Source organism: Taeniopygia guttata, chromosome 25 (assembly GCF_048771995.1).
Source record: "Taeniopygia guttata chromosome 25, bTaeGut7.mat, whole genome shotgun sequence".
NCBI lineage: Eukaryota > Metazoa > Chordata > Aves > Passeriformes > Estrildidae > Taeniopygia > Taeniopygia guttata.
Window position 1 is genome coordinate 6,943,769 of NC_133050.1, and position 15,911 is coordinate 6,959,679.

The 15,911-nt window shown below is 54.4% G+C and overlaps 1 protein-coding gene and 1 long non-coding RNA gene across 2 annotated transcripts; one reads left to right on the top strand and one right to left on the bottom strand.

The window, feature by feature from the left end:
* The first annotated feature begins 752 nt into the window (after positions 1-752).
* On the top strand, positions 753-11,071 carry PLEKHO1 (pleckstrin homology domain containing O1). Its single transcript, XM_012570888.5, has 6 exons — positions 753-1,136; positions 1,917-2,063; positions 8,449-8,589; positions 8,827-8,931; positions 9,689-9,790; positions 10,101-11,071. Exons 1-6 carry the CDS (start codon positions 1,110-1,112, stop codon positions 10,866-10,868), a joined length of 1,290 nt encoding a protein of 429 aa, XP_012426342.3. The 5' UTR covers positions 753-1,109; the 3' UTR covers positions 10,869-11,071.
* On the bottom strand, positions 3,793-15,088 carry LOC115498446 (uncharacterized). Its single transcript, XR_012051920.1, has 3 exons — positions 14,727-15,088; positions 14,522-14,558; positions 3,793-4,186 (listed from the first exon to the last, which is right to left on the bottom strand). It is a non-coding gene; the product is annotated as an uncharacterized lncRNA (long non-coding RNA).
* Between the last annotated feature and the right edge of the window lie 823 nt (positions 15,089-15,911).

The window sequence follows — 15,911 nt, forward strand, 5'->3', positions numbered from 1 at the left end:
ATCTGTCCCTCTGTTATCAGCCCTGCCAGGAACAAACTTTGGGGTAAAAGGGGAAACTGAGGCACAGAGACAACAAATCCCGGTCTTGAGCCCCATGGAGTTCAGGATTGCACAGGCACAGGACGAGAAGGCAACCCCTGGATTTGGTGTAGAGACTGGTTTGTGTCTCTGTCCCAGGTATTCTCAGGCATGCAGTGCATCCACAGCTCATGGCAAAAATGCCAATGCTCAGAATGGGATACAAACACAGCAGCTTTGGAAATACTCCAGAATCCAAGTACATCCCTAGGACTCTGCGTGCATTAATTCCAGAATACTGGGGTGAAACTACAGCTTGCAATCAAGGGTGGGGGATGGACAGCCATTGGAAACCTGATCCACTGATGGATGATGGATCAATCTAGTTCTTGCAGGACATGAAGGAGACAGACAAAATAAGCCAAAAAAGGGCAATTTTTAGGAAGCTGAGTGTCTCCTGACTTTTGGAACCCATGCTCTAAATCCAGCTGAATCCTGGCTGTCGGACCCTCCGTGCTGGAAGCGACCCCTTCCTCCATCCCCCTCCCCAGGAAATCCCCCATCTCCTCTCTCCAGAGAGATTTGCTCCCACTTCCGAACACCTTTAGGGGCGAAAACCCTCCCAGTGCCACCCGGCTGCTATTCCCTCTCCTAGGAAGTTTCCCGGTGACCCACGACACCGCCGGCAACGCGGCTGGTCCCCGGTGGGAGCGGCAGGCGAGGCACCGCTGCCGCTGCCCCACGGCCCCGTGTCCCCGGTGAGTCAGAGACAAAAGAAGAAAAACCCTCGTGGGCTGCGATTCGCGCCGTGCCGCGAACCCCGACGTCACGGGCTGGCGGCTATAGATGGAGCTCGGGAGCCCGGCGCAGCCCCCCGAGCTGCGGGATGGTGGCGGCGGGGGGGGACGCGGCGGCGGCGGCGGCGGCGCTGGCGATGGCTCAGAGCGCCGGACCGGGCGCCGTGTAACGGGAGAGGGCCGTGAGCCACGCGGATCGCGGGCGCAGTCCCGGGTGTTCCCCCGCGCCAGGAGGCCGCGGGAGCCCCTCTGCGACCCCCGCCCCCAAATCGCCTCCCAGCGCACCAAGGAACGATGAAAAAAAATAATTCTGCGAAAAGGGTGAGTAGAGAATGGGTTCTTCGCCGGGGTGAGGCGGGGTGAAGGGAGGCTCCTGGATGTTTTGGGGAGGGGGCCGGTTGTTCGCTTCGCCTCTGCTCCCCCCGCAGAAAGCGCACAGACCCCCCCAAGCAGATCCAAAGAGACCCAAACCCTGCTCCCGGCCCTGCTCCTGCCCCTGCCCAGCGCCCCTCCTGCCTCCCGCACCCGCCACAGACACTGGGTGATGTAGGCAGGCAGTTTTCATCTTGGAACACAAGGAAACGATAAAATCCGGAGGCACCATCAATCCGTCGCTCTTTGCCGTGTTGTGTGCTGCACCCAGCGATCCCATCATCGCTGCCTACGGAGACACCTCTGATATAAACCAACCATAGATTTCACCTCTTGAATTAATTGCTCATAAAAAGCTCCAAAACGCGATGAAAACCGCAGTAGAAAAACCCCATCTGGTTTAAATTCCGCCCATCCCCCTCCTGTTCCCCCTTGCAAGGGTAAATGCCCGTTGGATGAGGCGATAGAGACGCCGGCCTGTCTTATATAACCGTGGAGGGAACCCTGCCCGCTCCTCGCAGCGTCCTCCCGATGTCGCTTCGTGCCTGCAGCACAAAAATCCCCGTGGAGTGACCCCGGGGAAGGACTCGGTCCCGGCGTCGGCGGAGAGAGGGGCCGGAGGGAGGGGGAGACAAAAGTTGGGCAAAGAGGGAAGGGAGGGAGAAAAGGAGTGTAAAACCAAGAATAATCCCGTTTTCCCCCATTTTCTTCCCTCTCGCTTTGTGTTAGGGGAACCAGGATGGAAACCAGCAACCTGTGCAGCCGGAGAAGGTCGGCTGGGTGCGGAAATTCTGCGGGAAAGGCATTTTTAGGGAAATCTGGAAAAACCGTTATGTGGTTCTGAAGGGAGATCAGCTTTACATCTCGGAGAAGGAGGTAGGATCGGTTTCAGTTTCCTTTCCCATCCCCCCTTCCTCTCTTTGCATATGAAAGGCGCAGCCCCGGCCCTTCCCAGCGCCCCTCCAGCCCAGCCGGGCCGGGGCGGTTCCTCGGGGGTTCTTCTCCTCCCCGGGCTGGCGCCGGCGGGGCCCGGCCGGGTCGGGGTCGGGGTCGGCTCTGACAGCGATTCTCCAGGCAGCTCTGCTGGGAGACATTTTCCCAGCGTGGAGACACGAAAGGATTCACTTAGTTAAGCCCTCAAACCTCTTTCCGCCGCGGCGACAGCAATGCCGGCTCCTTTCTGTGCCTGTCCTCCGTCCTTGAGCCCAACACTGCCTTCTTCCCACCTGCTCATTCTCTCTTTGGAAATAACTCCACTCTCCCAACTGCAATCGAGCCATTTACAGGTCGATCTCTTGCATTTTTCACGGAATTTCACCCCGGATCGACATCCTGGTGTAACACGTGCCCCCTCCACTGCCCCTCGTCTCCTTGCTGGGCTTTGGGTTTAACGTGGTGTTGACATTGGAGGTAATCGGATGTGACTGTCAGGCTGAGCCAGCACCTGGCTGTCCTTGCATGCCCCCTCCCCGTGCTTTTTGCCTCCATAAATCCATCAGAGAGAACTCCCCAGGCCAGATCCTTCCTCCCTCCCATCCCCTGTGACATCCCAGAGCTGCACTGGGCAGAGTGGTGCCCACAGCAGGCATGGGGGTTGCTCCAGCTCAGGGAATTCGGGATAAAATCCTGATCTTTCTGGGTTTCCCCCCCTCAGTGGAGGTAATTTCCTGACAGACCGTGGTTTGATGCCCTGCTGCCTGGCCTGGCTCTGTCAGGACCTGGAGAGAGGAAGGGATAATTTGATTTAAGGCTGCTTGAGCCATGGATGTGGCACGGGCAGAGAAGGTCAGGGCTTTTTACAACAGAGAAATGGACTAAAAAGTGGACTGAATGCCGAGGTCATGCTGAGCTGCTTGCTGGCATTCCAAAGCTTGCTTCCATCAACCTCCTGGCTGCTCCAGAGCCAGGGCGAAACACAGGAACAGGCAACAGATGTCCAGGTAGCTACAGATCAAATCCAGGTGTGCTGGAGCCCAAGAGAGGGATGAGGCTGGAGGAGCTACATGGAGCCTATTCTGAACACAAAGCTCTTGTGTTTGTGTTTCATAGGGGCAAAACCACACAGCTGGGCCTGAGGTGGCCCCCGGGCTCCATGTGTGTGTGAGGGACCATAAATAACATGCAGCAGCCGCTGCTGAAGCTTTATATGGAAGAATCTGGTCGCAGAGGTGACATCTGGTGCTGGTGTGTGCTAAGGTGACTCCATGGAGGTGACATGTGCTGCTGGTGTGCACTGAGGTCACACACTGAGGAAAGGGGGTCTGGCATCCTGGGGGTCTCAAGGTGGGGAATCCCCAGGGGATTCCTGGGGGTTATCCCAAGACTTCCTGCTCACAGGGTCTCAGAACGTGTGGTGCAGGGTTTGATGCCAACTGCATCAGCACTTAGCAAAGCCAGGACCCCTCCTGGGCCCCAGGAAAGGCCCATGTGTGGCTCCAAGCTCTGCTCCCAGAGCATCTGCTTGTTTCCTGGGAGCTCGTCTCATGCTCAGCAGCTGCTCCAGAGGTGTTCTGCAGGTGAAGCCACATTCCCAGCATCTCAGAGTAGAAAGGGTTAAATCCCAAAGCTCCTGGAAGCTCTTCGGCTCTGCCATGCACTCATTAAATGAATTCAAACCAGACATTTATTTACTTTTGCCTGAATTTCTCCATCTGGGAAGCAGGGCAGTGAATCCCATCTCCCCAGAGCACACAGGGACTGGGAATTGTCTGTTCCACACCAGGATCCCTTGGGAAGTATCTTGGCTAGAGGCAGGTGTTGATGAACTGCTCGGAGCTGAGCATGGGCTGAGGTCTGGAATGGGGAGATTTCCAAAATTCAGACTAACAAAATCCCATCGATATCCACGCTGATTGCTCCTGGGAATCTGTGTGCTTTTCCAGTTCTCTGTCTAGGATCTGGGCTTGCAGGTCAGGGACCAGCCCGGATTATTCCGTTTTGTCAGGAGAATTTGGGAATGCCTGATAAGAAGCCTGGGCTTCTCCCTGGCAGAGCCAAGTCTGTAAGGAGAGGAAATGTAGTTTTTCAGCCCAGCTGATGTGGAAAATGCTAACAGGGTGTTTGAGTGCTGCCCTTTGAAAGCTGTGGGACTTGTCTGACACCTCCTGAAATGGGAGCTTGAGGCTCTGGCCCTGCTCACTGCGCTCCCCCACGGCTGCTGAACTCCATGAACTCACACCAAAATCCTCGGTTATTCAGCGTTTGGTTATCAGCCAAAACCAGCTCTGTAGAGATGAGCTGTAGCGAGCCGAGCTCTGCTGAGCACACCACCACCTTCTTAGCTCACTCTCGCATTCTCTCCCCTCGGTCCCTCCCCGCGGCACATTTCTGGGAATTGTTCCCTGTTCCCTGTCCCTGCCTGCGCCGGGAGCAGCGGCCGAGCTGACACAGCTCGGGCTCGGCACTTCCTCGCAGGAAGCCGGGGGCTGCCAGACAGCGGGATGAGGAAACGCTTCTCTCCAGCATTGCTTGTTTGCTACCAAAGGCATCGGCTCAATCAGCACAAGAGCACTCGAGGAGGTGCCGCTCCTCGGTTCCAGGCTGGGGGGTGTTTGCCTACTCTGTTCTCTAATGCTCCATGGGGCGTTTGCCCTCAGCGAGCGCTGCTGAACACAGCACGATGGGATTTTTGGGAAGAAATTCCTCCCTGTGAAGGTGGGGAGGCCCTGGCACAGGTTACCCAGAGAAGCTGTGGCTGCCCCATCCTTGGAAGTGTCCAAGGCCAGGTTGGATGGGGCTTGGAGCAGTCTGGGCTAGAGGAAGCTGTCCCTCCAAAACCATGTCACAGTTCAGTGATTCTGGGGGACCTGTGTCCCTGGTAGCCTTGGTGGTGACTCTTTGGAGAAGGGACTGAAGCAGCCACGTCTGCCTCCATCCCCTCATCAGCTAAGGGCAGCGACCTGGCCATGACAAGAACTGGACAGCCCCAGCGTGCATCCCTGACCCAGGGACAGCCTGGCTTCAGCAGCTCTGCAGGAAGCTCCGTGTCCCCTGCTGAAGCAGAGCTGCTCAGCTGGAGGAAGTGAAACTTTGGTCGTAGCCTACAAGAGGAACTGTCTGTCCCAAAAGTGCCCATGTTTGGGTATTTGGCTGTACTGAGAGCCTGGAGGTTTCTGGTTACATCCTGAGCCACGCTGTGATCCCCCAAGTGTCCCGTGGGTGCCTCACACTCGGTGTCTCGTGATTTTCAGTATCTTCCGCATTTTTCTGTGTCCCATTGCAGCAGGGAACTGCTCAAATCGTCGCCAAAAATCCCAGACTGGTGAGACTGAGCACCTGCCCTGTCCCTCTGTGAATGGTTTGACCCCAAAACACAGCCCTGAGCCGGGTCCAGGAGGTTCAGAGTCACTGCAGGTCACAGCTTGATGAGGAAATTCAAACTCTCATCAGTGAGATACCCAAGGGTGGTTCATTAACCCAGGTCAGAGACCCTCCTGCTGCCAGTGCACTGCCACGAGCCTTCCTATGGGAGCAGACCTTTGGAAGCACAAACAGCTGTGACCCTCTAGAGAAGAGATTTGGGTGCCATGGCTGATGTTCTGACCCCTTACGTGCCCACAGCCCCCCACATCTCCGGGCACAGGGAGTGCTGGGTGCCCCTGGGGCCAGCCTGGGCGGGCAGCAGCTGCGGAGGAAGGAGTGCAAGGAGTGCAAGGAATGCAGCTCCCCTCCTTGGATCCAAGCAGCGTCAGCAGTGTCAGCCTTGGCACAGGCAGTAACACCCCGAGCAGAGCAGGGGCAGCTGCCAGGGGCGTGGGGCTGTGTGATCTCACAGAGAAATGTTCCCTGCTGTAGGGATGGGGGATGCTTCTGATTCCTTTTCCTTGCCTCAGTTTCCCTTCCCTCACCTGCTCACAGGTAGGAGGCAGGTGGAACTGCAGGGCAAGGTTGTTTTGCCTGCCTCAAATGGGTACAACTCGAGAGCAAGGCCATCAGACAGCCAGGGCAGCACCTGCTGGGATTGATTCACCTTAATCCTTCCAGTCCTGCGCTCCCCACAGGGCACGGAGAGCAGGACCTGCCTGCTGGTGAGGCTCTGAGATCCCTCAATTCCTTAAGCCCTTGGCAGCTGTGGGGAAGGAAAAACCTGCTGGAAACCTCCCAGCAGGGAATGGTTTTGCCAAAATCAACCACCAACCTCTGGCTTTATGCCTTCCTACTGAGAACTGATACCAGAAGCTGCTTCCTCCTGGGCACTGCCTGGGTGCTGGGACACATCCAGACAAATCCTCTTAGGAGAAGCCTGGAAGGTTTGATTTGGGTGGCCTCTATCTCACTGAGAACACGGAGGAGGTGACACCCTGCAGGTCTGTCACCCACCTGTGATTGACACAGTGACTGGGATTTCAGCTCTGTTGCCCATATGGTCTGTGGCTCCTCAGGGGCTGGTTTTGTCCTGTTTTCACACAGAATGGGCTGCATGACTGTCCTCGGCCTCTCCTACCTCTGAGGCTGCTCTGAGCTGCCTCTCATGCCACCACTTCCCTCCTTTTGGCCTCAGGAGCCTCCCACAAGGGACTAAAGAGCTGGCAAGTGCCTCTGGAGTTGCCTTTCACCTTCCTGGTCCAGTTTCTCTTTCTGCACACTGGATGCTCTGTTGCACGAGCATGAGAAGGGGCTCAGGTGGCCATGCCCCTGGTGAGACATGCACTGTTCTTCCCGTGCCCCCTGGAATTTCTGCGTCACCACAGCCACCTACTCCAGGCTGCTGCTGACTCTGCTCCCCCAGGAATCCCACTGCAGATTTAGGATTCTGGATTCCCAGTTTCAAGCATTTTATAACGGGTCACACACAGGAGCAGGATCCCCTCAGCGTGTCCCAGTGCAGTGTCAGAGCCCTGGCTCGTGTCATTCGGAGGCATTTAAAGGACAAGCTGCTCCTGCAGGGTGTTTGTCTGAACCTGCTCTGTCCTGCAGCCTCCTGGGGATGCTCCTGCAGGCAGGAGGTTGAGTCCCAGCAGTGTGAGCTCTGTGGAGGAAGGGGAAGGCTGGGGAAGCCCCAGTGACCCACATGAGCAAACATCTGGAGCAAAGGCTCTGGTCTCAGCTGCAGAGCACAGCTGGGGGCTCGGAGGGGGATCAGCTTTTCCTGCTGCAAATGAGTCGGGCAGAATTGGGCTGAGATTCTTGGAAAGAGGTGGATGGTAGGATGGGAGTGGGAAGAGATCAAAGCCGATTAGCAGCGTGTGGGGAGGATGTGCAGCCAGACAGTCTCTGTTATCACACCCAGACACAGGGCATGTGTCACAAGCAGGAACCAGCTCTGGGCCATCAGGGATGGCAGTGCCGGTGATTGTCCTGTGGATCCTGGGAACACAGGCAGGATGAAGGGTAGAGGGGAGCTGTTGTCATCAGGCAGGGCCAGATGGTCAGTTTATCCATGCCCCTGGTTAGGAAGCTGGTTTAGTCACCTTCTTTGATTAAATTCTATGGAAGAATCATAGGGAGTTCCTTCAGTGCTTCCCAAAACTGTGGAGGAAATGTATGAAATGGGGTGGAGTGCCTTCAGGAAATCCTAGGGCTCAGACCTCACTACCATCTGCCTTCCCAGCACCCGAGTTACACACCCTCCACTGCCAGTGCAGCCTGGGATGACTGGCTGGAGTCGGATTAAGCAGATGGATGAAGATTTGAGCCTGCTGCAATGTCTGTAATGGACATGCAAACCCGAGCTGTCTCCCACCCGTTTCCTAATTCCACGTGTTTGCCATGGAAGAGCAGAGTTTCCTGCTGTAGGAGTGGGATTGAGGATGGTGCATTAGGAGAAGAGGAAGGGTACAGACAGCTTTGCCACTTCCCCTTTGCTCCAAGTGTCCCCAAGGGACGGCACGGTCAGGGGTCAGCATCCAGACTCCTGTGTGCCCCTAGATCCCTGCAAGTCCCTCAGTGCAGCTGCAGCCTCAGTGACCCTGTGTGAGCTCCATCTTCAATCTGAGCGTCTGTGACACTGATCCATCCCATGTACCTGTCACATTTTGGCAGTGCAGAGTGTTGGGGAACAGACCTGAAAAATGGGAGATCTTGTGAAGTAGTCACTCAAAAGGACTCTTTAAAGGACACTGAGAGCCAGCAGCCCCTGCCCTCTGGAGGTAGAAGAGGCAGGAATTAACCTGGCAAAGTGTGATTTTCTTGCTATCCTTCTAAATATGCGGCTCATTCCAGAAAAGACAAGTTGAAACCCTCATGTTGAAATCTTGCTGGCTGGAGCAGCAAAGTCTCTGTCTGACATCTGCAAAGCACTAATTTTCTTGTTGTTTTGCAGGTAAAAGATGAAAAAAATATACAGGAAATGTTTGACCTGAGTGACTATGAGAAATGTGAAGAGCTCAGGAAGTCCAAAAGCAGAAGCAAAAAGAACCACAGTAAATTTACTCTTGCCCACTCCAGACAGCCTGGAAACACGGTATGTGGGGCTTGTCCAGATGCAGCCAGCCCAAAAACCACTGGCTCCAGGGGTGGGCAGGGATGTGGATGGTCCTGGGGGATGCAGGGAGGGATGTAGATGGTCCTGGGGTTTGCTGTGTGGGGCAGACAGGGCTGGAGGCTCAGCTCTGCTTTGCCTTTTCTGTAGAGGCCTCACACTGGCCAGGGCCTGTCTCTGTGTCAGTTCCAGCACTGACCCGACTTCCCTTTTTTGTAGGCACCAAATCTGATCTTCCTGGCTGTGAGTCCAGAAGAGAAAGAGTCCTGGATTAACGCCCTCAACTCTGCCATCACACGTGCTAAAAACCGGATCTTGGACGAGGTGAGCGGGATTTACGCTGAGCCCTGGCTCCCCTGTCTCAGCCCGGGTGAAGGTTTGAGACTGCTGGGAACAGCCTTGTCTTGGGGATACATCCACACAAAGTGTCTTCAGCACAGCTCCTCCCACTTCTCAAGGGGACTGTAAAAGTCCCAGTTACACAAAGCAGCTTCTGCCAGGAAAATAACAGGGCAGCCTCAGTTCAGCCTCTTCCTGGGGACTCAGGGTGTACTCAGAACATCAGGTGAGCTGGCAGGTCAGGGTGGGCATTCCCACACAGTTTCCTTCAGAGGGAAGGAGAACCTACCTGGAGCAAGCTGTGCCCTCGCTCCAGGGCTGACTTTCACATTAATGTTTCATGGCAACCCTTCCTCAGCTCAGACCTGTCTCAGATCTCCCATTCACACTCAGCTTCCCACAGTGCCATGGCACTGCCAGGAGGCTCTTTCCTCTCCTGGATGGCAGCACAGAGCCTGAAGTGAAGGAAAACCAAGGTCAGACTGTGGGAGAGGTTTTAGAGCAGGAAGCAAACACCAGGAGAGATGGCTTCCAGGAGAGCCTGTCACAGGAGTCTTTGCAAACAGGTTCAGTTGTCAGGAATGACTTGAGCAGATGCAATCCCATCATGACACAGAGGGGAGAGACCAAGCAAATACTAGATCGCTCCCACACGCCATTCCCTGCCAGCCTCCTCCTGCTTACAGCTACAGGAGCTGGGAATGGCTCGTGTTCCGTGCTCACAGCCTGTGTCACCCCGCAGGTCACCGTGGAAGAGGACAGTTTCCTTGCCCACCCAACACGTGACAGAGCCAAGATCCAGCACTCCCGGCGCCCTCCCACGCGGGGTCACCTCATGGCTGTGGTAGGTACAACCAGTCCCAGACGCCTGCTTGGGTGAGATTGCCCTGGAGGTGTTCCATTTGTAAGTGGAGTTGTTGGAGCTCCATCCTGAACTGAGAGCTGCCGTAAGGACAGCTCGGGGTCATCAGCTCTCATCCTCTGGTCTCGCGGACCACTGCACTGTGCAAACCTTCTGGCCAAGTGCACCCCAGGCTCTGTCGCTGAGTGAGGGAGCATTCCCACTCCCTCCCTGTAGTGTGTATCCGCAGTGAAGACACCCCTGGAAGCAGGGACAGCCACTCTGGTGCCAACTCTTCTTTCTGCTCCTCCAGGCATCTACCTCAACCTCTGACGGAATGCTGACCCTCGACCTGATCCAGGAGGAAGACGCCTCTCCGGAGGATCACGGCACCTGCGAGGAGAGTTTCCGGGTGGATCTGGACAAGTCCGTGGCACACCTGACAGCGGGGCGGCGCCGCTCGGACTCGGAGAACACCAAGTCATCGGAGAAAGGGCGGACAGGGAGCCTCCCCCGACAGGAGGTGACCTTGTGGGACCGAGCCGGGCAGCGCAATGACTCCTTTGACAAAGGGACCATGTACACGCCGCAGGTCCCCAAAAAGCTCTCGTACTCAGAAAAGAATAAATGTGCCTCCATGGAAGAAATCCTGTCCCGACGGGACTCTTCCACGCATCGGGCGGTGCTGAGGAAGGGGCTGGAGGCTCAGTTTGCCTCAGCAGAGCCGGAGCAGCTGTCCCGGATACAGGAACTGGTTGCACTGAAACTGGAAAAAACTCAGGAACTGCTGACAGAGGTGAAGGGCTACGGGGAAGGCAAGAGAAAGACCAAGGACTCCAACACCAGCACCACCATCACCACCACCTCTTCTTCCTCATCATCTTCCAAGTCGGACTCTGAAAAGATCCTGCAGGAATCTGAGAGGCTGCTGGGGGAGGCTTCCTCCACCTGGAGCCAAGCCAAGAGGGTGCTGCAGGAGATCAAAGAGCTGAGGGACCTGTACAAACAGTTTGAGCTGCAGCAGTCAGACTCGAAGCCCAAACAGAGCTCACAGTCGCAGTTTAGGAAGAGCATGATGTGAAGGCAAGCCTTGGGATGGGAGGGAGGGACTGGGAAGGGTGGCCATCTGGTCTTTTTTTTAATTATTATTATTTACAGTGTTCAAAAGAGTGAAAAGGTGCCTGTTCTCACCCAAATTTCCTTCTCAAAGCTTGGACCCTTCCTTTCCTCCATCGCATCCCCTGATGAATCAACCCAGTGTTCCAATAAATCAGTTGCAGTTTATACCTCCTTTGTAAGAGCTCCCTTTGCACTGCAGGCCCCAGCTCCTGTCTTGCTCCAAGGACAGGAGCGAGCGCTGGTTCCTGGGAACTGCCCATGTCTCCCTGGAGCATCCCGTGGGGTGGAGCTGCATGAGCCCTGGCATTGCTGTGCCCCAAACTCTATTTCACCAGGACACGTGCCCTGTTCCCTCTCAGAAATTAATGACATTGAAAGGTCAGAAAAGGTGTCCATCCCCACCACTGCCTGGTTCCTGCCATTATCCAGGAACTCTCCTGAAGATGTGGGAAGTCCAGGCTGGTCTCCAGGCTATTGAGGCTTTTGCTGGGTGCAGCTCGCAGAGCTCTGTCCTGGCAAAGTCCCCTAGAAAACTTGGGGCTGGCAGCTGTTATTTTGGGGCGCACACAGAGCCCTCTGGAAGAGCAGCAGTGATGCAATCCACATCCACCGTGATCCGTTCGGGCCATGAATGCTTCACAGACCCCCTTGGCCTCGAGCAGTGGGAGGTAGCAGTGATGTGTCTTCCCTTCTGTGCAACCAGAGGATCAAAGCCTTGGATTCAACAGCCCACACAGGCAGTTGAGGGGGGGTTGGGCTTTTCATTCTCATTTCTCTTTTTTTTTTTTACCTTTTTTTTTGAGCTGAAAAGTCAGGGGGTGTGTGGGGGAGCCAGACACCACAAGCCAACGACAGTTTTGGTAGGTTTGCCTTGCTCTCTCAGGTGTCATAGTCAGACAGCAGCAGGCTCTGCTTGGGCTGCCCAAGATCTGAATCAGCCCTGCTGGAAGGAAAGCTGAGCCCAGAGCAGAGCTCAGATCATCAGCTCACAGGCTGGCTCAGCTTTCCCACCCACGAGCAGGACATGGCTGTGTCTCACAAGTTCACGCGTGGTAACATCCAACTGTTCCTTGTTTTTTAAAAGGAAACCTAATTCTTTTACCTACATGGCAAATAGTCCACAAAAATATTAAACCCACAGAATTACTTCTTGGTTGTGGTTAGTGTTTTCTCTTTACTTTCTTGGCTGCGATGACAGGAGTTTTTTAAAATTGAAGGAAAAATAAAACCAAACCCCAAACCTTTCTCAATGAGTTTGGGTTAACCAGATTCCAGTGATACTTCCAGGGATAACTTTCCATGTTGATGAACTGATTGCTTCACAAAGCTTTTTGCAAGGAACCACTGAACCTCCCTTGTGACCTGCATCCCAGGTAGTGCCAGTCCCACACCAGCAATTCTCCTTGGATTTTGGAATGCTCATTGCCATGCTGCTGTGAACAGAGGGCTCTGGAAGAACCAGCACACACTCTGGGAAGGGCTGAAAGGTCACCACAAGCAGCTGTTGGTGCAGCTGCCCCTGACACACCTGAGCAGCCCTGCCCTGCTCCTTCAGGAAGGCCCTGAAGCTCCTACAGGCAGTTTTGGGGATCTTGCCTCTCTGCTCACCCCTCACAGTTTTTTCCCGTTTCTCCTGCCAGGCCCCTGCCCTCGGTGGCACTCCCAAAGCTGCTGGCATGGTGCAGGGAGCCCTACGGAGCAGCAAACCAAGGGCAGCACAGAGGTGGCTTTGTGCATCGCCCCCCGGTCGGTCGGTGGCTCTACCCATGCGGGAATAACACTGCACAAAGGGGCTGTGCTGGCCCAGCAGTGCAGCAGCCGTCTGCCGTTCCCAGAAAGGGCCCGTATTGTCCAGTGGGGCAATTATGTTGGGTCTGGAGACAAAACACTGGATCATTACAGGAATACAGAGCGCCCTGGCCGGGCAGTGCACAGCAGACAAGTCTGAAGCCTGATAATGGCCAAGAATTCTGGGTTCTGCCCAACTGTGCCTCGAAAACACGTACAGAACGGGGAAAAGGGGGCTGGGAAGGGGATTTCCCATTACACTACAGGGAGACGGGATTGGGACTGGATTCTTAAGATGTAGGCAAAGCGTCTCCTATAAAAATAGCTGCAATTTGCTCAACACATGCTGAGGAGTGGGCAAGCAGCGTGTGCTGCGCTCGTCAGCTGGCACTCGGCTCCATCCCAGCACAGCCAATCCCCGGAGCGCTCCTGCTCTCAGCCAAATAAGGACCGCGGGGCGAGGAACCCCAGCTGCACGCAGCACACAGGAGCCCACCCACCCTCCCAGCCAAAGCGCCTTTTTTGGATTATTTTCTCCCTCTCTGCCACAAAAGCTTTAAGCAAACCCCCTCCTCCCTCCCTTCCTCCATCCTCTGCCTTTCTAAGGGAATTAACAGAGAGACGCTTAGGATGGAATTCTTGGGAATTCCTGTCAGGGTGGTGAGGCCCTGCAGGGTGCCCAGAGAAGCTGTGGTGGCCCTGTCCCTGGAAGTGTCCAAGGCCAGGTTGGAGCATTCTGAGATAGTGGAAGGTGGCGCTGCCCATGGCAGGAGTGGACCTGGATGAGACGTCTCTCCCAAGACCCAAACCACTGAGTTATTCCCTGACTTAAATGAAACACTAGCCCCAACACCCTGCAAAGAGAGGGCTGAAACCCCAGCAAACCCTCACAAGCTCCAGGGGCTGTGCTCAGACAGAACTGACCCCACCACAGAGAGTTCCTGCCCAGGGAGCATGTTTTGGGGTGTAGCCCCACAGATCAGCCCCATGTGACGCATAGCTGCCCTAAGTTTCACCCACTGCAGCTCTGGGGACACAGGGAGCAGCTGCAGTGTCTCTGCAGTGCTGAGAGGCCACTGGAAGGCAGGAGGTACCGATTAAGAGGCTTTTGGTGGCTTTAAATAGAATTTACACTTGGAGGCAACTTTCACACTGCTGACGGGTGGCAAAACTCGGGCGTAAGCAGGAACGGGTTCATGTTGTTCCAGTAGCAGTGGGCTATTCTGCAGGCTGGAATTACACCTAACAAAGCAGTTCACAGCAATAAAACTGGGGTGGATAAAGTCCAGTTTCTATCCTTGGAAAAAGCCCCTAACCTCCCAAGTGGAGCAGAACACCAGTAACTCATGGCAGAGGGTTCTCAGGCTGAGGAAGGGGTGGATAAATATAATTTTTCAACACAGCCAATGGCTCCTGCTGTGCAGAAGGATTTCTTGGAATTACTGATGGAGAAAACTGCAGAAATGATTGCTTATTTTGTTATTCTCCAATAAGGCTAATGCCTTAAAAAGAGACAGTAGGATTTGTGTCCAGAGGTGGAAAATGGGAAGCTATAGACCCTCCAATATCCCAACTGAACAATGTGTTCAGCACACCCTTAGAATAAATTCCATGGAATCCCAAGGCACTCCAATATGTTATCAGAGCTGGGGGCATTCTTTCCTGGACATCTGTGTCAGCAGCTGTAGGTGAACACCTGGGGCTCCAGAGATGCCACTTGCTCACATCCTGTCCCTCACACCCTGACCCTGTCCCCCATCAGCTTTTACCCCCATGGGCAATCAGTTTGGACTTTTGAAATAAAATGGGAAATGTGGTGCTTCCTACCTTGGCGTGCTGGAGGATTAAATCTTCTTCCAAGTCCCTAGAGAGGAAGAGACATAAAATAGTTTGACCCACTTTCACAAGAATAATTATTGACTTAACAAGTTCCAACTAGGTTTTCAAATTAAAGCTCAGCAAGAACAGACCCACTTCCCTAAAAAAAAGAAATAAAAGGGGAAAATTCAGTGGTTCTGTATGCCAGATATACCTGTGTGCAAATGTATTCCTGGAATATGCACATGTGGAGATTCGTGTGTCTTCCCTCTAGGAAGGAATTCTTTGGTGAGATACATAGTACAGTGCCTTGGATTTCTTTTCACTAAACCCAGTTTGAGCTGTCAGAGTGTTCCTCATCAGGCTCAGGGGTCCCACACTCCTCTCCCTGAGTGGCCAGAGGGGCTGGTTCAACACTGGGAATGTTTGACATGACACCTAGTAAAGTGACACCACAGAAAAGGTGAAAGGTGCATGATTCCTTCCTATTGGAAATGTTTCCTGAGCCTGGCCCAGGAATATCAAATCTCTGCTTTTAGATTCTGTTGATTTGTTTGACTCTATAAAATGTCCTGAGGGACTGAAAACTACAGTGATTCTCCCACTTCCTTAATTTATAACGTGTTTTAAAATTTGTTGCTCTGTTTTGACACAAATCATCCCAGCTTAGAGGCAAGAGAGGATTTTAAAATCTTTTTAACATTTGGGAATGCTTGGGAGAGGCCAGACCAGCCAGAGTTCAAAGGGCAGAGCTCAGCCCCCTCCTGACACCAGTGGACTGAAATGGTGATTTCTCCTTCCAAACCCCTGCCCTGGGGCTGACGGAACAGGGCCTGTGGTCCGAATAAAGAGCCCATACATGTAGGACAGGAGGACAGAGGGAACCATTCAGAGCTGGAGGAATCTGTGGCTCACAGGCTGATACAGGCAAAGGTCTGGCATGGACTGGAATGAGCCAGTGGAGATGTGGACATCATTATTTAAAGGACTCTCAACAAATGGGCTGAGTCATTAATGGCTTTAAACTGAAAGAGAGGAGGTTTATATGGGATTTTGGGAAGGAATTGTTCCATGTGAGGGCGGGGAGGCCCTGGCACAAGGCTCCTAGAGAAGCTGTGGCTGCTCCTAGATCCCTGGGAGTCCAAGGCCAGGCTGGATGGGGTTGGAGCAATCTGGGCTAGTGGAGGACGAAACAGGATGAAGAAGAGCTGAGAGCAAGGGATCACTCTGCGTGCACCCAACCTGCCCCAGCACTGCCCAGGGCTCTCCTGCACTCCATGAGTGCCAGCTGCCCGCAGGCCAGCGCTGGCCCAGCTCCACTCGCCAGGTGCCACTGGTTTGTGGTGCACCATAAGGCACTCCCTGGCTTTCTCCAGAGCAGCCTCCCTCTCTGTGCAGC

Bases quoted from the DNA above. Each gene is read 5' to 3' on its own strand.
- PLEKHO1 (XM_012570888.5), top strand. From the start codon at position 1,110: ATGAAAAAAAATAATTCTGCGAAAAGG. The intron at 2,064-8,448 runs GTAGGATCGGTT...GTTGTTTTGCAG, and splicing joins TTTACATCTCGGAGAAGGAG to GTAAAAGATGAAAAAAATAT. The intron at 8,932-9,688 runs GTGAGCGGGATT...GTCACCCCGCAG, and splicing joins AAAACCGGATCTTGGACGAG to GTCACCGTGGAAGAGGACAG.